At 39.9% G+C, this 20,373-nt stretch overlaps 3 protein-coding genes and 1 long non-coding RNA gene across 6 annotated transcripts in view; 2 read left to right on the top strand and 2 right to left on the bottom strand.

The window, feature by feature from the left end:
* Positions 1 to 884: 884 nt before the first annotated feature.
* On the top strand, positions 885 to 18,705 carry LOC116052227. The gene is made up of 3 exons (XR_004105542.2): positions 885 to 1,049; positions 7,771 to 7,775; positions 18,692 to 18,705. It is a non-coding gene; the product is annotated as an uncharacterized LOC116052227 (long non-coding RNA).
* On the bottom strand, positions 2,013 to 5,897 carry tmem134 (transmembrane protein 134). 2 transcript variants are annotated; one of them, XM_035999984.1, is made up of 8 exons: positions 5,645 to 5,897; positions 4,929 to 5,185; positions 4,738 to 4,805; positions 4,563 to 4,649; positions 4,386 to 4,462; positions 3,710 to 3,754; positions 2,481 to 2,534; positions 2,013 to 2,372 (listed from the first exon to the last, which is right to left on the bottom strand). In XM_035999984.1, exons 2-8 carry the CDS (start codon positions 5,139 to 5,141, stop codon positions 2,290 to 2,292), a joined length of 627 nt encoding a protein of 208 aa, XP_035855877.1. In that variant the 5' UTR covers positions 5,142 to 5,185; positions 5,645 to 5,897; the 3' UTR covers positions 2,013 to 2,289. The 2 variants fall into 2 exon arrangements, with proteins under 2 accessions (XP_035855877.1, XP_031158605.1); XM_031302745.2 differs by having other exon boundaries at positions 5,649 to 5,891.
* On the top strand, positions 8,191 to 14,467 carry serping1 (serpin peptidase inhibitor, clade G (C1 inhibitor), member 1). Its single transcript, XM_031302739.2, has 11 exons — positions 8,191 to 8,294; positions 8,649 to 8,696; positions 8,866 to 8,974; positions 9,068 to 9,235; positions 9,347 to 9,634; positions 9,734 to 9,949; positions 12,075 to 12,218; positions 12,355 to 12,558; positions 12,633 to 12,772; positions 13,552 to 13,774; positions 14,039 to 14,467. Exons 2-11 carry the CDS (start codon positions 8,649 to 8,651, stop codon positions 14,284 to 14,286), a joined length of 1,788 nt encoding a protein of 595 aa, XP_031158599.2. The 5' UTR covers positions 8,191 to 8,294; the 3' UTR covers positions 14,287 to 14,467.
* The window catches only part of doc2d (double C2-like domains, delta), a 68,671-nt gene continuing 62,957 nt past the window's right edge, over positions 14,660 to 20,373 (bottom strand). For both annotated transcript variants that reach the window (XM_031302741.2, XM_031302740.2), the window contains exon 11: positions 14,660 to 17,479. In XM_031302741.2, coding sequence (XP_031158601.1) covers positions 17,340 to 17,479 — 140 coding nt within the window. In that variant the 3' untranslated portion in view covers positions 14,660 to 17,339. The remainder of the gene's footprint in view (positions 17,480 to 20,373) is intronic.

Raw genomic sequence — 20,373 nt, 5'->3', positions numbered from 1 at the left:
ATCAATTTACAGAAATAATAATCCACAGACTTAATAGCCACAATGAAAACAGTTGACATAGTAATAGAGTCTTTGCAACGCTATGTATCTGTATGTTAAGAAAATACACTTGTACATCTGTACAAATCATGAACCTACAGTGTATGATGCATTCTCTCTTTTTCTATGTAAACCTAAATGTCATACTTAATATGTGGTTTCTTATCACCACCAGTGTGGTACTATAAATCTGAATAGATTGATTTTGGCTTTGAAATGATAGGCTACATAAAATAGGCCAGAACTGCATTTACTGTAGATTTCTAAATCCCTACATTGCAGCTGATGTTTAAAAAATTACCACAAAAGGATCATGGGGTTCTGATGGTTGTCTATCCTACTGGGGTGATAACAGTCTGGCACTCGAGAAGTTAAGTAGTTCTTGACTGAAAAATAGCAGGGCTTCCCTGAGGACTGAAGAGGTATGAAACTGCAATTGAAGAACCATTATCCTGAGAAAAAGTTACCTTTCTCATACTGGCTTTAATGAGGGATTGCTAAAGCAAGTGTGAAAACCAATTAATTGCAGGTACTCCAGGTAACAGCTTTACTTGAATACTTTTTTTTTATAAAATATCATTTTTTATTAATTTATTATAAAGCTGAAGTGGTAACTGATTTGAAAACCAGCAGATGGCAATGGACAGCTTCATGCAATAGATTGGGTGCATACTGTTCCTAGAGTCTCTAAAAGTAGAATGGGAGCCAGAGCCTTCAGCTATCAGGCTCCTCTCCTGTGGAACCAGCTCCCAGTCTGGGTCCGGGGGGCAGACACCGTCACCACATTTAAGAATAAACTGAAAACACTCCTCTTTGATAAAGCTTATAGTTAGGGAGCGAGTAGAGGGAGGCAGGCCAGTACAGCCCGATCCGGTTGGGGAGAGTTTTAGCACGACCAGGCTCCTCTCCTTAACCTGTCTCTTAGTTATGTTGTTATAGTTCTAGACTGTCGGGGAAGTCCCTTCCTTCCTGTGACACACTGAGCTGCTCTCTCCTCTCTCTTTCCATTTGTGTGCATCCTTGTCCCAGAATGCTTGTTACTAACCTAGCTCTGGGGAGTTTACTCCCCGGAGTCCTTATGTTTCTTTCTCGCCCAGAATATTCCCTTGGATTAGGGTGGCACCAATATCTTGGTTGGAGCTGTCACTGTGGCCCTACGCTCTGCGATGCCCTGCACTGTCCGGCTGCGTCCTACTGCATCCTACTACGTCCACCCATGCTCTGCTGTGCCACGCTACATCCTGTAACGCCCTTCAGTGCCCTGCTATGACATGAACTACTACGACTACCATTTGTAGTCACTGTTACATTATCTTTGTGACTTTTATTGCCACTGTTCAGCACATCCCCAACCGGCACCGTCAGACACCGCCTACCAAGAGCCTGGGTCTGCCGAGGTTTCTTCCTAAAAGGGAATTTTTGGGGTAATTACTGGAATTGTTGGGGCTTTGTAAATTATAGAATGTGGTCTAGACCTACTCTATCTGTAAAGTGTCTCAAGATAACTCTTGTTATGATTTGATACTATAAATAAAATTGAATTGAATTGAATTATTGTTTCTGATTGGCTGGAGGGTGTGCATTACAACAATTATACTTGAGTTATGTTGTAAAGCGCCCACTGATTTACTAATAAAACCTATGGTAACTATGGCATCATGACGAAACATTAGCAAGCCAAATAAACAAATGTTTTAACTCTTGCTTTGTAAAGTTAACCCAACTTCAGAGCCACGACAATAAAAAATAAGCAGGAGCAAGCAGCAAGGTAAGCAGCCCAGAAATGTGCATTAAAGGATTTTAACACAAGCCACAGAGGCAACTTTGCCTTTGGTGAACTTTTCAGTTCTTAAATGCAAACCTTGTCACTGGTTGTTCCTGATTTGAAATGCCACAGGTCTATAACATACTTTGGAACTCACTTTGCCCTTGTTTAGAAAACTCTCCAAGCAGAAAATCTCAACTGACACAAATTAAAATATACAAAAGTTGTATTGTAATTTCACAGTCATTATTCACACAACCTAGAAAACACAGGCAAGACCAATCTCCTTCTTTTTCGTGTAAACACACAGCATTATCAGTTCATGTAGTGGAAACATAGTCGAGGCACTAAGTGGTTGAATTAGTAGTGGTCATTACAATGACAAGAAAAAACATGTCACAATACATTTTTTGTTACAAGTGACACAATACAATTCATTTTAAGATAGCAAACAAAGAAACGTAGTGAAAATGTAGTGTCTCATGTCATTTTTCAAAATAAGGTAGGTAGAACAATTTGAAGCCTCTTCTTCCTCGGACAGCACAGCTGATGTATATCACATGGTAAACTGTAGGAAATACAGGGAATGACATTGTCAATATCAACAAAACAAGGCATGCAGTTACTGGTTCAGGCAAGTAAAATAAAAGTTCTAGGAAACAAAGGATCAAATTACCTCCAGGAATGAAGAGAAGAAATCCAGGTACAAAGAATATAGCACTTGAAACACCTGTAAGGACAGTTTCATTAGGTACAACCCACAGCAAAGACACAACCACCAACACTTATCAATGCAACACATTAAAAGAATAGTTTGAAATTTCGGGGAAATGTGCTAATTTGCTTTCTTGCCAGGAACTGGATGAGAAGATCGATAACACTTTCATGTCTGTACGATAAATAGGAAGTTACAGTCATGAGACTGTTAGCTTAGCTTTGCACAACGCCTGGAAACAGGAGGAAGCAGCTAGCCTGGCTCTGTCCAAAGGTAATAAAATCAGTCTAAAGCTCATAATTAACATGGCATATCTTGTTTGTTTGATCCCTACGAAAACTGAAGTGTAAATTCCCAAAATGTCAAACCATTCGTTTATAAGAAATGTGTACTGGTTGCAAAGTCACTACTTATCTTTTTTATTTCTCTCTTTCTTTTAAAACATGTAATTTAATAGTAATGGTAAAACAAGGTTAATGTGCAGTACTTGGCAGCAGAAAAGTTGTCCCAAGTTAATCATTAGTTCCCGAATTTGTTTCAAACTAGAACTTTGATGTCCAAGGATTTCACTGACAATTGTAAAAGTAGAGCTTGAAGACGAGCTGTGAGAGATATGTGCTAGACTGAGAAACAATGCAATATCATCAAAAGGTTTTGGCCTTGAAAGGCTGGTGCTTCTTCACCATCAACCCAGCAGAGTCTATGGGATGGTGTCGCAAGAACAGTACACAGACAGAATACACATTCATAGACTCCTATTAAAACATACAGTTCTGAATGTAATTCACAGAGACAAAGATATATTTTTAGTTATGTGTACATTAGTTTAATCAAATAGAGATATTTTGTAATTGGTAGTTTATTTTCCAATGTATTAATTTGTTTTGTGTTTGAGTTAGTATTTTGTTGTAAAATGTTGATTTCTGTCTGATTTGGCAATTTGTTTAATTTGTTAGTAATTTGTTTCATGAAATGTTTGTTTCTTCACTTCTTTTCTGCTTCTGCATCAGCTCAAACACCAACCTACAGCTTTCTGATGTTTTAAGCAAAACTTTTCTTTTGAAAAATGTGCTTATTGATAATGTTAAATTATTTATTGCTGGTAATCTTGCAAACAGACAAACAGACTTATTGTGTCATTTCTGGACACCAAAATCATAAAGTCTACCTAAATGGTTTGTTTTTCTTACCTGCATTTGGATTCAGCTGTATGACAACACCTGTGAAAATAAGAGCTAAGAGAAACAATGCAAAAGTACATCACTGAGACTGCCGATCACAACCCTGTGTATATATATATATATATATATATATATATATAGATAGATAGATAGATAGAACTTAGATGACTCTCGCAAAAAGAGAGAAAGGATCAACAAGGGGACAAAGTTCAGTGTGCCAAGCATGTCAATGACTGACAACACTAAACAAACTACCTGGTCTAAACTTGCAAAACTATTCGAAGCAGTGTGTGTATTTTAAAAGAATGGAGCAGATATACAATTTCATATGAAGCACTCTATTATCATATAAAATAGTTTGGTTTAGACATAGAAATTTGAGTCACTTCAATGTCATTGTATCTACTTCATCAAAGAGAAAAGGATAATACATTTTAATTCCTGAACCATCTACTGTATATTTCAAGCAACTAGTCTTAAAGGGTAAGAGCCATTATGGCCATACATTATTACTGTGACACTATAATAATCATGAGGAGAAACCCAGGAAAATGTGAGAAAAACAGGAGCAGAAGACAGAAATGAAATAAATGTATTTCTTTTTGAGGTAAGACTTTATCACAGCAAAAAAGAAAATCTGGTTGGATATTTTAACGCGTAATAAACAACTCTGCTCAGGACTTACCAACTCCAGTGATGAGGAGAAGGAATGAAGCAAGAACAACTCTTCTGTTTTTCTTCACCAGCGGATGGGACACCCACCTAAATAAAAAAAAATTAAGTTACTGTGTTTGTTGTTGTGAGTGTGATAACGTGTGTGTGTGTGTGTGTGTGTGTGTGTGTGTGAGTTGTTTGAACTGACCCGCAGCAGTGTGCAGAAAGCTGTGTGACAGAACTCAAGGTGCTGAAGGACCACTGGGAGCTGCAGTAAGACAGAGTTGCAGGGTCACTGTGAAGAGAGCAGAAACCTACTTTATATTACATTCAAAACACATGTAGGTAAAAAACAAATCAATAGTTCTACCTATAGGACCCACCTGATTTTAAAGAAGTTATTGAAAGAGGAATTGCCGTTGCTGCCCAAGGCGTCTTCATTTTCCAGATTCTAAGAAAGCATCAGATGATAAAAGGAGTTGCAGTTTCAAGTAAACAACAAGTAAACAACTTATATATATATATATATATATATACTTTATATATTTGTACACACTGTAGGTTTTATGTGTACCTGATACTTTAGGTTACTGTGTTCAGGGGAGCCAGCAGCAGGAGGTGAGGGATGACTCTGAGGTTTGGAGAAAGATAGAGGACCAAATGTCATCTCTCCTCCTTCTCTGTCCTTGTCTCTGCCCTTCCATCCCTCCGTCTCCCCATCAGAAACAGCTCCCTCCTCATCTCCCTCCAATACAAAGGCATCATCAATACTAAACTGCGTTGCCATGGTGATTGCCTCTTACACCCTGAGGTCCTGTGGCTTGATGCTCACTGTGGATTCAGAGTAAAAAACAAAATTATGTAATCACTATATATGAACTCACAGCTATGAAAAACATGTTATGGTATATATTTTAGTAGAGCCATTCATTGTCTACAATGCCAGGCCAACAGTGCAGGAGTTATGGAGCTAAACAGTTTACTTTATGGACTTTTTTGCGTTATTTTTTCTCCTGTAAACCTCAATTTTCTTTAAACATTTAAAGTAAGCGCACACATGCCTATACGCACAAAAACATAGTTTGGAGCTCCATATCATATAAACTGAACCATAACCCATTTGTGTAAGGCTATAATAGCGAATAAAGTCAGAAAATAGCTACAGTACTGCTTCGATTTTGACTACATATTTGTTAACTAAAATGAACCAGCAGCTAACAGGCTGTGTTGTTGGTCTCTGCCATTGTTTGTGCTCTTTCCGCTAGTCGATCAGATGACCAGGAGGAAAACTTACTGTCTTTTCTACGGGGAGGCTGAACTCGACTTCACGTTGTGAAGACACTGGTCACATACTCGTACACTCTGCAAAGTATCTACAAAGCTTTTCTACCACTGTTTGTTCTGTTCTCGAGTGCGAAAAAAGATTGTGTAAAAGTTTTGAATCTCTTCCTTTTTTTTTGTTTAACACCCGGTTCTCGATTACAGACGTCTGATTACGCCCAAAGAGCTCCTCGGGAGTCAGTCCACTTAATCGAGTGTCGGTTTGTCGATCGACACCCGATTTCATGAGATCCGTGGTGTGGGAAGTAGCCTGCTAATTCCACACTGTATTTTTCCTGCATTCAAATGTTAGCCTACTGAAGTAAAAGCAGAGGTGGAAGAAGTACTCAAATATTTTAAGTAAAAATAGTAACAGTTTAGAAATACTTAATGCATTCCAAATGTAACTTAAGTAGGTTACAAAAGTATTAAGTAAAAGTAGGCAACTCATTATGCAGAATGGCCCAGAATAATAAGTATTATATTATTGGATTATAACTGTGTTCAATGTGTTCATAACGTTTGCAGCTGTTAAAGGTGGAGCTAATTTTATTTAGGCCTACTTCACTGCTGCATGAATGTAAGCATAATAATACATCATCATTTATTTGTTGATTATATTTTGTATTAATATTCTCAATCTGCAAAGTAACTAAAGTTATCATATAAATGTAGTGGAGTAAAAAGTACAATATTTCCCTCTGAGATGTAGTAAAGTAGAAGTATAAAGTAGCAAAAACTGGAAATGTACACGTAAAGTAAGTACCTCAAAATTGAACCTATGTACGGTACTTGAGTAAATGTAGGCTACTTTCCACCACTGAGTAAAAGTCTGTAAGTATAATCAGGAAAATGTACTTGAATATTAAAGTAAAGGTGAAGTTAAAAGTACTCAGTAGAAAAATGGCCCCTGTGACTGTTATAATTATATCATTAGATGATTATTGATGCATTAATGTGTAAGCAACATTTTACTGTTGTAGTGGAGGTGGAGCTAATTTTCAACTATTTTACATAGGACTTCAGCTAATCATTTTCCTGAAGGGTTATTATCACTATCAATGGATTTGATTGATTGTTTGGTTTGTAAAATTTTAGAAAATAGTGACACCTCATCAACGCTTGTTTCGTCCAACTAATAGTCCAAACCTCACAAGTATTTTAAATGAATTAACATTAGGCCTACATTAATTAACATGCATTCATTAATGTAAAAAAGTGACAAATGTGCTAAAATAAAGTGACTGATTGCTATTTAAAGGTCCCATGACATGGTGCTCTTTGGATGTTTTTATATAGGCCTTAGTGGTCCCCTAATACTGTATCTGAAGTCTCTTTCCCGAAATTCAGCCTTGGTGCAGAATTACAGCCACTAGAGCCAGTCCCACAACAAGCTTTCCTTAGTATGCTCCATTTCTGTGTCTGTAGCTATTGAGGAGGCGAGAGGGGGGGGCAAGGTGGAGGGTGGGGGTGTGGCCTTGACCAACTGCCACTTTGCTCGTTTGAAAGCCATGATGTCTCTCTCTCTCATGGGTGGGCCAAATTCTCTGGGCGGCCAAAGCAGAGAAAGGGGAGGTAACCTTGCTCCTTATGAGCTCATAAGGAGGAGATTCCAGATCGGCCCATCTGAGCTTTCATTTTCTCAAAGGCAGAGCAGGAAACCCAGGGCTCGGTTTACACCTATCGCCATTTCTAACCACTGGGGGACCATAGGCAGGCTGGGGGAACTCATATTAATGTTAAAAAAATTCATGCCATGGGACCTTTAAAAAAAAAGTAGGCTGTAGTGCTAAATCAAAATGGGTAAAGTCCCTCCAGCTGGCAATCATGATTGTACCAATACCCACTAATAATAATAATAAAACTGTACATAAAAATGCACTAATTCATTTATTTGAGCACCCCCCCACCCCACCCCCATCCATGAGATGGTGCATCTCAAGGGGTTTATCCTCTAATTGAAATTTTAAAATAAAATGTAATGATCCCATTAAAACACTTATTGGCACACTGTCTCCATCATTTTATGTACTTGATACTGATATGTTGTGATTGTTGTCCGCAACACCGTTTTCTGCCAATTAGCACAAACTCAGCTTGTGTTCAGTTCAGCTTTCACTGTTCTGTGTATCGTACCCAGTGCCACCTTTGGCAAAATCAAATTATGTAAAACACTAGGCAAAAATATTGTATATGCAAATTGATAGCAAGCCAAAGTGAAACTGCTTATCCACCCCCACACACTCATAACTATGTTCCACTGGTCAAGATTGAGCAGGTATAATTGATGAGAAAAACAACTTAAGCACTGATAGTTAAAAAATAGCTTTGCAATGCAAAAAATAAATTCAATGAAGGCAAACAAAAACAGGAATATAAATCATCCAACTTGGAATCTGTTGACATATGAAATCATGTGATTTCCAGCAAGTCAGAGGACCTGCATTATGCAAACAAACATCTCTAAATCAACAATCACAGATTAGTCATTGTTGGATGCAGTTTAGAGGAGCAGACAGTCAGAGGTGGTAGATGGAGTGAACAGTGATCAGGTGTGGCAGAAACATTACTGGTGGAAAAAAAACTGGATTTGGATAGCCTACATTTGGAAATTCAAGAGGTGTGAGTTATTTAATGTTTCTCTGACTTTTTGTGTTGATTAATCACTGAACCAAAACAATATTATTTACAATATAGTATACATTACTGTTATTAACAACTATACTTTATCATATGAAATGTTTTATGTGATTAATCTAAGAGTGTACTTATTGCAAATGATAGCTGTAGATAAATGATCACTGTTCAAAAAGTTTTAATAATGGGCAACATTGCTGTGTTTCACAGATTGCGCCACATTATTGATCTTTTTTAGGGCTTGGTGCCACTTCATTTTGAAATCCTTACTTGCAAAACAACTCCATCAACTATTTGCCAATCTCATTTCACTCCCTTTGCTCTATTCCTGTTTTAGATGAAACTACAGGCTGTACTTTGCATCTTGCTGCAGCTCATTTTTGAGGTAAACTTACCTAAGAAATGTAGAATGAGATTCTTTATAGGCAGAATGTTTACCAATATCTTCTACAGCCATTAATATACTGGTTAACCAAAGGGCTTAAACCTAATCCTTCTTGATTGTTGAATTTGGCAGCTTTCCCTCACACATTTAACATTGTGTTTCTATTTAGCTTTCTTCATGTGCACATCTCCGGGTGGTTCCTGGTTCCACTCTGGAGCTGCCATGTCTCTCGTTTCAAACTGACTTCTCTGAAGCGGCCATCACCTGGAAATTCAATGGTCTTAAAATAATTCTATAACTACCACCACTATTCTCACTGTATTTCTAAAGTACACAGTTATTTATTCTGTTTGATCTTTTTCTGAATACAGGTAAAGATGTAAGTCTCAGTGATCAGTCCCCTGGCTCGCCTAGAGTTAAACAAGATGGCAGGTATCTCTCTATATCCCCTGTTACTGCTGCCAACGAGGGCGAGTACACATGTTTGATAAAGGACAATAATGTGGAGATGATAAGGACATACAACGTTAGAGTTGATGGTGAGGAACATAGAACACTTCTCTTCTTTCATAAACAGTGGAGCATTTTTAATTTGGGTAGAATGGATACATATAGACCTAATCTTCAACAATTTGTGCCTCTCTCTGCAGCATCCATTAGCTATACCATTAAGGTAACTGAAGGCTCTATCGCTCACCTCCCGTGCTATTTCCCACCTTCCAGCCAAGTAAAGGCTGATGCACTTTGGGTCAAAGAGACAGGTCCCAACATGAGGACAAGGCTGAATCCTGAAGATGATAATAAGAGAGTGGAGCTGCTTTATCCGCTCGACCATGATCAGACCAGCATAATCAGAAACACTATCATGGCGGATGCTGGACTTTACATATGTTCTGCTGAGGGGGAGTTGCTGAGCTCTGTATATCTCATTGTTGAAGGCAGGTTTAGCAACATTTTCTATCTATGTTATTGCACAGTCCATGTAAAAATTAGGTACATTTATGTACATTTTAACTGTCTGCTTAACTTTCTTTCAGTTGCTCCTACTGATGCTCCTCACTCGTGCATCAACTTGACCACAGCATGGGAGCCCTGCCAGGATGAGAACAGTCGCACAGGGGAACCCATGTTGCAGGAATCCATCACAGAGTTTTCCATGAAGCTGTATTCTTTCCTCAGAGAATCCCAACCCTCCAGCAACTTGCTCTTCTCTCCTATCAGTATTAGCGGGGCACTGTCACATTTGTTGTTAGGTATGACAAAAGAAGCAGATTTCTTCCTTTTTTTTTAACCAACATAATGATTATTAATTACTCTTGAATATTATAAAAGTATTCTTATATTCAACATATCCTATGAAAAGACCAGAAGCCAACAATGAGTTGAAATATTGCCTGGGTGTCAAAAGTCTGATATAGCTTATTCCTCTGTGTCACAGAACTCCATTGTTGTCCAAATACTTTTAAAATTGCATCTCTGAGCCACGATGAACATGGGCACAATTTCCTCCAGTTTGAAAAAAGTTTGCTAAAACTACAGGGCCCAGCTGTTTAAGGAAATTATTTTGCCTTAAAGGGGTGATTAAGTGATTATATAGGGTATTTTACACTATTCCTTAAGGTCTCCTAATAGGGTATGTAACATTAGTTGGGCTGAAAATTGCCCGACTGCTATTTTATTAGGCCCTTAACTACCCTGTGAATATGGCTCTATTTGGAACAAGAGCTTTTCTTCCAAATATGGTATGCTCATGAATATTTAGATGAGCTGCGCGCTGATTGGTTTGAGCAAACCACATAGAAACACATTGGAGACGAGACAGCAGGTCTCATATTTCAGACACTGCAAAGTTATACATTGTTTGTCGGGCTATTTCGTTATTAAATTCACTTCTGAGACTTTTTTAAGCGAGAAATCAACTATATAAAGCTCAAATATGGGCCGTTTTACGAAAATTTATGGCTAATTGCAAATTTGGTAAGACGTGTCGGACTTTAGGAGCTCCACACAGTCTGACGAGAAAGCAGCAACCTCCATACCCAGTGAAAGTCACCGTTTCCCTGGGTACTGGACTACTGGAAAGGAGGCTAGCTAGCTCTCATTGATAGAGCTCCATCCAGCCGCAGGCTCTATCAATGAGACTCGCAGACAAGAGGCGTTTATTTCCCCAATCGTTTGTTTAAATAACTCAACACATTATAATTACACACATTATAAGATTAACTGGAACCTGCGGTAAGAGATTGCTAGCGTAACAAGCTCGCTGACTGCGCTCTCACTCACACACACCGGCCATTTAGCAGGAAGAGGGGAGCTGCAGGCCCTGGAGCTCTGTCAGGGCAGCGGCGTTTGATTGTCCATTAACCCAAAAAACGGTGACTTTGCGCGGGTATGGAGTGCCGTGGGCTGCCAGCCGTGACGGAGCTCCATCTACCTCACAGCAGGCCGGGGTCTGTGAAGGAAGGCGGGCCGGGCGGCGAGGCAGCAACACAGGCAGCAACACAGGCAGCACCGGCCGCTGAACTCTGACACACAGTCGGACAAAATTTGCAATTAGCCATCAATTTTCGTAAAACGGCTCATATTTGACCTCTACATTGTTGATTTCTCGCATAAAAAAGTCGCAGAAGTGAATTTAGTGGTAAAATAGCAGATGAACAATGTATACAATTTCTGAGATCTGCACGACCTATTCAGAAGACTACCTGATATCAGGTCAGTGGTATAGCCTATGTAAATGTTTGGGCGTGACAAAGATAGAGACTAGAGCCAAATGAGGAGGAGCCGCCGACTTGACGTCAACTCGGCGGCTCGTTGAGATTTGCCTGTTTTCAGAGGCAGTTTCAAATTGTGAGATTTGCAGAGGAAAGAGGTGTCAATGGGATTTTGAGGTTCTATGTATGTCCTAGTTACCCACTAAACTGTCATTATTCAACTATGACAAGGTAAAATCGGTTTTGCATTCAATCACCCCAAATCTTTGTGACATTTTGTCAAATATTTATACCTGCAGTATAGAACAAATGGGCATAGGGCGGAGAGCCACCGACAGGCAGGGGAAGTATTTGGGGGACAGACTAATGCATTGATGTTTTTTGTCTTTTCATGAGATTTGTTGACAATAAGAAAAATATAAAATAATGCAGACCGTAAATAATTTGCTCTAAAAGCAACATTATCCCTACCTGTGTACACATAGACAGGATGAACTTAGATGACTTGGAAGTTACATAAAAAGGTTTCTCACTTTGAAATGTCACAGTAGTTTTTCTCTACTTATATTAAATGTCAGACATACTTTGCAGCTTTTAATATCACTCTAATGTACAGTTTATCTAATTTTTTCCCTCCGTCTTTTCTTCATCCTGTTACCTTCAGGTGCAAGGGATCACACTCGTAAAGCCATTGAGAGGGCGGTCTGTGTGCCTCATGACTTCCACTGTGTTCACCTGCAGATGAAGAAGCTGAGAGAGAAGTTGGCCGGCTCCTTGCAGATGGCTTCTCAGATCTACTATAACCCACGTATTAATATCACTGTGTGAAGCTCGCAAAATAGCACGCCTCTGCAGTCAAAGAAATGGTTGCAGTGATTCTGGGTGTATACAAAAGGATCTCTATCGCTGTAGCTCATAATGCTTTCTCTGTTCTCTTCCTTTAGAAATGAATCTGAGCAAGTCCTTTACTAACCAGTCCATCCAGTTCTATGAAGCGGAGCCCACCAGGCTGCTGGAAACCAGCAAGGAGAACACAGACATGATCAACAGCTGGGTGGCTAATAAGACTAACAATAAAATCCAACATTTGGTTGATTCCGTATCACCCAGTACACAGCTGATGCTGCTCAACGCTGTCTCCTTCAGTGGTCAGTAAAGTTTGTGTGCACAACATGTAATATGGAAATGGTGGAAACTAATACACTGTATATGTGTGCTTCAGGTCAGTGGAAGGTTAAGTATGATATGAAACCCAGGAAAGGAGTTTTCACAAAACTGGATGGTGATCTGGTGAATGTGCCGCTCCTTTATCACCAGAAATACATGGCAGCTATGGTATATGTTGTTGAGCTAAAGGCGCAGGTAAGGAACAGCCAACACCCACCTTAACCCACCCATTCACAGACTATACAGCAGAGGTTTTTGTTGAGAGTTGAGGGTGTGTGTGTGCAATAGGGGCTGACATGTGAGGCAAAGATACTGTTAGGTGAAAGGTGAAATTGCGTCAAAATGTGCACCCCTTCGAGTCATACGGTAACTCCTTCAAATGTGGATGCACAGACATGAAACATATTTTTAAATTCAGTGTGACTTAATTTTTGAGGATATCATTTTAAATGTCCATCGTGAATCAACTTCCATAAATCCACCATACAATCATAGAAAAAGAATGTTCCTTATGACTCCATAACTTGCTTAAGAATCATCACGTTAAGTTTGCTTTAGTATCAAAGTAATCCAATGGTAGATTTGTGTACATTCATGGGTACATTGCAAACAGGAACTGCTAATTATTTTTCCTGGTGCTAATTTTCCAAAATGTAAACAAATATAAGCATTACCCAGGTTATAGTCCACAGCTCACAAGCTAATTGACTGCATGGCATCATTACATCTCCCAAAGCATTATGGAACCTGTAGTTCCAAAACTTGGAATATGAATATCCCCAGAATCAAAGTACAACAAAGAATAATAATAGGAGAGACAAAATCAATCATGTTGCACTATCAATAACTCTTTTTACAATAGAATATTTGAGGCGGGGGTCTTGGGGGAGGCAGTTGTCTCAATGCTGTCTGAGGGGGGCTCACAGTGTTAGACCACTGCTATACACACCTTGATTTTTTTAATTTGCCTACAGGTGGCGAGGTTTGCTCTCACGGGGGACAGCAGTCTTTACATTTTGCTGCCTCGCTCCAACAAAGTGACTGACCTGCAGCAGGTGGAGGAGAGGATGACGGACACAGCTGTGCTTAAAATGATAGAACAAGTGAAAGCAACATCTCCTCAGCAGATCGAGGTCACTCTGCCCCGAATCAAGCTGGATATCCAGCCGGACATGAACTTACTTATGAAGAAATTAGGTTTGTTCATCTTTCATGTTGTTTTCTGTCCAGGCTTATTCAGCTCATTAATACCACACATTGAAACCCACCCATGCTTTCAGCTTGTGTAGGCTATTACTTTATCTACAGCTATTATTTAATGTCTTATTTGTGAAATAAGCACACCCTTCTGCTCTTTGATCTTCCTGTAGCTGTAGCTCTGATCCACTTACTTTGCCTTTATTGCTGCTCCTCCCCCCACCATCAACTTTTCGCACTTTCCTCTCCCTTTTCCCCAAACAGGACTGTCGTCACTCTTCGAGGATGCTAACCTGTGTGGTCTCTACTCTGAAGAGAGGTTGGTTCTGGACGATGCCAGACACAGAGCCTTCCTCGCACTGACCGAACAAGGAGTTGAGGCCGGGGCTGTCACCACTGTCTCATTCTCTCGCTCCTTTCCTTCCTTCTCTGCCCTGCGGCCTTTCATCATGCTGCTGTGGAGTGACCAGGCCAATGTGCCACTCTTTATTGGCAGAGTGACCGAGCCGTGAACGAGAGTAAGGGGGAGGACAGACAGACAGACACAGAAAAGAGCGAGAGAGTGGAGATGTAACAGATGGGCAAAAGGGCAGGAAAGAAACAAATATATGGTAAACAAAGGCTGTCTTACAAAAAGGAAATACATTCAGTTATCTTACTGTGCTTTCACACAAAATAAATCCAGTATTAGTATTGCTTCAAGTAGTTACTAAAGTGAGCAGTGACCCTCATAAAAACATATATCAAGGCCTGGATGTGAATTGTTGTCAAAGATGATGATGAATAAACACATATTTACCCAACACATATGCTGCCTGTCTTATGTTTTTGAAGAATTAAGCACAATGTGGATCACGCGTCATTCAAAAGAAGACAGACAACCAATGAAACAACTTCAATTTATTTGCGAAGTAGTTACACAAACCCACCACAGGATGGCAGCCATACTGTGTGATTGACATTGACAGTGAATACACAGGGACTGCAGTAGTGAACTCCCCATCTCATTCGCCTTTTGCCATCCTGCATCATTACCAGCGATATCAATTGAAGGAAGACGATGTGTCAAAATATATGACAGTAAAGGTTTTGTTTTTTAAAGCAATAGCTTGCTTGGCAAAGCACAGCAACTGAGCAAAAAATACCCTGAATCATTGTATTCACAAACAAACAAATACACACTGATGGCATAGACTGTAAACACATCAGCATTCTGAATGATCAGCTATGGCTGCACTCTATTATACAAGCTGATAGTGATTGCTAAACATGCAGCTGTATTGCAGATAAAATGATTACGTAAGCGAAGCGGGGTCAATAGACAAGTCAGAAAATTTGGTGACTGAACAAAACCAACATATCCAGAGACGGGAATAAGCAACCATCCAGCCTAAAATGTGAACTCTATTAGATCACTGTCACCCAGCCTAGCCCCAATCAAAGTACTGAGTACCCAGAAATGCATCTTTGATGCCAGGATAACATAATGTTGTTGTTTTGGTTTGATTATCTCACTGCCGACGTGCTGGGAGTTCTGATGTGCATAGAGAAAGTACAGAATAAACCTTGCCCAAACCTCTTCTTAAAGTCATTTAAGGTCTAACTGAAACTGTGTTTAAGCCTACTGTTACAATAATGCCCAAGCCCTTTTTATTCTAAACCTAATTCACCACTGAAGGATCCATTTTTTTTGCAGTCAACGATGAGACATTCACAAGGTTGTTGAAGGACACCAAGAATATGAGCGGCCGGATCAATTCAACAGTTAGAAAAAGTCCCGGAGGCCACTGACTGACTGTGGGTGTGCTTTTGTGAACCAGTGTATGGCCAGAGCTATAGTGATACGTAGGTGAACCGGGGAAGTGCATTTGATATTCTGGCAGGCATTTAAATGATTCAGTGATAGTCAAGCCCATATACACCATCGATATGCAGAGATATGCATCGAGACACATAACAGGCATGTGGGTGGAGGGCATTTCTACTAACTGCACAGTTTATCTCAGGGAGGTAATCCTGTGTCACAGACAGTGTAGTCCCAGTGTCCCCTGTCCAGAGGATGAAATATATGCCTCTACAAACCTGATACTTATAATAGGTCAGAAATAATGGGATGAATGCAACATTGATCACAGCAATGACTCCCTCTAAAGGTTGGTGTAGAATTCTGCCACATTTCTTTTACATAACATTTTAATCTCATCTCAAAAATGCAACGAAGGTGGATTATTTTCAAAATTGTGGGCAGCCCTATGCTCATTAATCAGATAACAGGACCAATCACATGCCTGTATTTTCAAATTAATACATTACTGCTGCGATATTGCCGTGCAACAAAACAAAATGTTGCATCATCTATGACTTTGTTGGAGCAGAATTGGAGTCACTGAGGTAAGCCTGCTTGGGTCCTGTTTAAATCTGGTTCATAATGCCGCTGCAAAGTAAAGGTACAAACGGCACCTCCAAAAAGCAATATCCATTTAGCCTTTCATCAAGAAAGTCAAAAAGAACTGTCAAGAGGTTACGCATCAAGATATATTCCATTCTTAAAGTTGCTTTTTGACTGTCTGGCAACAGGAGAGAGAGATGGCAAAGGGTCTGGCACACATGATTGACAGCTTGTCAGTGTCCCCCCCAGCCAGGAACGCTCACACCACTGAGGCGTGTGGTGGTGGCAGCGGAGGACCTCTCACTTGTATGTGCCTTCTTGTCCTTTGTTAATATTTCTTCACACCTCTGTGCTTGTGAAGTTGGATGGAGACATTTGAAATGGGCTGTGATGTGAATACAGATAGACACACTGCACGGACAGAAAATGTAGGCACTCATATTCTCATAGCCCTCATGCACGCACACACATACCCACACGCACACACTGACACGTTAATGTCTGATATGAAGGTGTATAGAAAGCCACTGTCACTTAAAGACAATAAAAGACATAAGAACAAGAACACTGAACAGTAAAGGTACAAATCCACGAAATGGATCATTTTGTGCTTTATAATACGGTATGTTGTTTTGCATCAGATCAACAACCACTAAAATAGAAACTTCTCCAGTACAGAATCACCCTTTCATAACATTCCCGCTCCTGCAACTATATACCACATTATGAGTCACTAGCGTACTTTTAGCGTCTCTCACTGAATAAACTCTGAGTACATTAATCTCAAATCTCTTCATTAGGTGTCAATTTGAATGACAGAATATGAGCGACTTCCACAATACAGTAAGGTCTAAAGCACAATTTTGTGAGTATTGTTTTGTTACGTCAACACTTTAATGAGGACATCGTCACAATTTGGTTCACCTTTAAAAAAAAAAAAAGTATTCAGATTACACCTTATTACCATAACTAATATTAGTATGAATATCATATACTAATACTTGCTGCAGTAATTATTGGCATTATGTGATAATTTTCAACATTATTATTATTGCATGTTTTATCCTTTGCTCTTATTAGGGCTTTACTTGGTCTCTGTTATCAACCATCTTCCAGTGAGACAAATGTGTGTGTGTGTGTGTGTGTGTGTGTGTGTGCATGAATGTCTTGTGTAATCTAGTCCGGTTTGTCACCGCTCGGGGCTCCTTGCTGTGTGAGCGTATGCCAGTACTCCACTTTCTTCCCTTTGTTTTTGAGACAGTCAAACCAGTGTCTGAGTCTCTGTCCGTTTGCCGTGATGCCAAGCTCCACTCCACCTGCAAACCAAGATGCAGAAACAGAGAAGAATCAGGAGGCGATGGGAAGTTGTTAGTTGGTGAGGAAAAGGAGACAGAAATTAGGAGGATCAAAGAAAGAAAGAAAGAAAGACCAGTAGTGGAATAAGTACTTAGATCCTTTACTTAGGTAAAAGTACAAATACAACAAAGTAAGTATTTAACGTCAGTACTAATGGATCAATGCACATGCACCATTTCACTGGTGTAGCTGGTCAAGGTAGAGCTACTTTCAACTACTTCATATACAGTTCAGTAGCCAAGTGGTTCCCAACCTAGGGGTCGGGTCCCTCTAAAGGGCCACAAGATAAATCCAAGGGGGATGTGAGATGATTAATGGGAGAGAAAAGAAGAACCAAACAAGCTCTGCTACACAAATTTGTTATGCAGTGTTTTGGACTTTCCTCTTCTTCTCTAGTCTTAGATGTTTTTTGTGAAATATTGAATAATTTTAACCTTTTGGGCCTCTCACAAAGGAGAAAACTTAAATCTTCAATAACTGTTTTTGTCTGTCACTTAGGAGCAGCAGAAACAAGCTGTGAACACAAAACTGACGTTGAACTGGTTGGCAGCTGGTTTACAAATCCAGCAGTTATCCTTCATTTGGAGTTGTGTTTCTGGCCACCTGATTATGTGTAACGTAAGCCCAAAACCTTGCGCCACAAAAACGGTTTCTTCCCTTCTAAAACTGGATTAATCAACAAGGCCCGGGACCCCCATTGACAAGGACACGTATTTTTCATTCATATTTTTATTGTAATTTTCTTGTATTGTATGTTTCTTGATTCTTGCAACACTTGCTTATATTTTTTATTTCATTTTCTCTTACTATGTTTGTTATGCACCAATACACCAAAGCAAATTCCTTGTATGTGAAAACAAGGACAATGCATTTTATTTTATAAGCTTATCATATGTTTTTAAGTAAATCTTATCCTGAAAAGTAACTAGTAACTATAGCTGTCAGATAAAAAGTACAATTGTCCCATCAGAAATGTAGTCGGGTAGAAGTACATAGTGGCAAAAATAATCGAGCAAGTGCAAGTACATCAAAATTGAAGTGCAGTACTTGAGTAAATGTATTTACGGGGACAAATAAAAAAAATAAAATAATTTTTTTTTTGTTAAAATCTAATAGTCAATAATGTAATTGAGCTTCAGCAATAATGTACATCAACATTCATGCCAATAAAGATTATTACTATTTGACTGGCAGACAGACATGGGAGCAAAGAAGGAAGTAAACAGACACTTGAGACAAATTCCTCCAGGCAGAAGAGAGAAAGAGAAATAGACTGCTAGCTGGGGAATTACAAGACAGAGAGATTTAGATAACGAAAGATTTATTGAAATAGCATGGGGGGGGAGGGGGGGGGTTAATATATAGAGAAGGAGGAAATGACTCAGGTGAAAGTGAGCGGAGGTGATGGAGGCGTTTGTGGAGAGGCAGACTGTAAGACAGAGAGATGCAGGCAGTTGTCACACCGAGGTTATTACAAAGCCATTCCCTTGGCTGTGATTGCACAGTTAATGGAGCGTGAAGTTTAAAACACGGTATTTTGGCAATGCTGCCTTCTAACAGCGCCTTGGAAAATGTGGAAAACGACTGCCGCGAGCAAACAAGGCTCGATTGTTGATCTCATCTGAGTTCAGCACTGAACGCTGCCTGAGATGTTGCTTGTGGAAGGAGAGGAGCAGCCTTTAAGTGTTTCCTATCCTGCATCCTCCTTCCCTTCCGTTTTACACACAGACAGACGGTCAAAATCTATTGACAGAGTTTCAATAGGATAATCACGCACAACACTTGGTCACCTCTGCCCCCACCCCCACCAAACTCCCACCACCTCCACACAGAGATCGATGAAGTGTTCTCTGAGCCTGCGGGTTGCTAGTGACAAACGGTCAGCCATCCTGACGTGTTGGGGGACAGAAGAGGGATGAGGCACCAGAGCCTGAGGAGATGGCACAGACGAGGGTGAGACTGACACTCAGGCTGGCGAGCAGGTGTGCAGCAACACTCACACAGGTTTGACCCTGTTCTCTGTCTGCTTATTTCTTACCCCTCACAACATTTCCCCCTGCTGCGCATCTGCCACATTCAACCCCACCAGCAGATACTCAAGAACACGTGGTGAACTAAATATCTTGCTTCAAATCAAGTCTCTTGTCGGATCATCCATCATCGTATCCAACAATTTTTGCAACTTTGCAAAACCGACAGCATCACCACTTTGCCAAGCGATTGGGCAGGTGTGCGTAGGTGAGAAAGTATGCAGGATTTTAACTTTTCAGCATGCAGGATGCCTTTGAAAAGAGAATGTCCAAATGTGTGCGCCATCATTCACAATTGCGCAAATCATTGCGTCTCGCCCCTCTCTCTTCAAGCACGTCCGTTCTGAACATGTACAAACACTTCTGTATCCAGTACCTTACTGCATGAAACTCGTGGAAACATTTTTTTATGTGAGATTAGAGGAGGCCAGGGATTGCGTAACACTAAATGCTGAGTCGGTGGCCCACTCTGATTAAAACGAAAGAACGTAATTTACAGCGGACTCACATTATAAAGACATTGATATATAAACTGTATTTAATGTGGATATTTATTGGCACTGATATACTGATCTGGGGTATCATATCGACTCAGCCCTACTGGAGAATCGATTTGAACTTGTCTCAATTGACTTGAGACTTCACTTGCGCCAAAAGACTTATAGACACAGTACTGTACTTGGTACTGTATCTATAGTGTCTCTTTAGTTTCTTTAGCAGTTGTATCCTGTTTTCTGCAAGGTTTTACAAGAGGTTTAGATTTGATTTATGAAAAAGATGAAATTTCCCATCTCTGTATTGATCTTTCCCACCACTCATCCACT

The sequence above is a fragment of the Sander lucioperca genome, chromosome 4 (assembly GCF_008315115.2).
Source record: "Sander lucioperca isolate FBNREF2018 chromosome 4, SLUC_FBN_1.2, whole genome shotgun sequence".
Taxonomy (NCBI): domain Eukaryota; kingdom Metazoa; phylum Chordata; class Actinopteri; order Perciformes; family Percidae; genus Sander; species Sander lucioperca.
This window is presented reverse-complemented; position numbering and strand designations above follow the sequence as displayed.

Excerpts from the sequence above, each read along its gene's own strand:
- tmem134 (XM_035999984.1), bottom strand. The coding sequence starts at position 5,141 with ATGGCAACGCAGTTTAGTATTGATGATGCCTTTGTATTGGAGGGAGAT. Across the intron at positions 4,463-4,562 it reads CTTTCTGCACACTGCTGCGG|GTGGGTGTCCCATCCGCTGG; the intron begins GTCAGTTCAAAC and ends TTTTTTATTTAG. Across the intron at positions 2,373-2,480 it reads TCTTCTCTTCATTCCTGGAG|TTTACCATGTGATATACATC; the intron begins GTAATTTGATCC and ends TATTTCCTACAG.
- serping1 (XM_031302739.2), top strand. The coding sequence starts at position 8,649 with ATGAAACTACAGGCTGTACTTTGCATCTTGCTGCAGCTCATTTTTGAG. Across the intron at positions 8,975-9,067 it reads CATCACCTGGAAATTCAATG|GTAAAGATGTAAGTCTCAGT; the intron begins GTCTTAAAATAA and ends TTCTGAATACAG. Across the intron at positions 13,775-14,038 it reads CTTACTTATGAAGAAATTAG|GACTGTCGTCACTCTTCGAG; the intron begins GTTTGTTCATCT and ends TTCCCCAAACAG.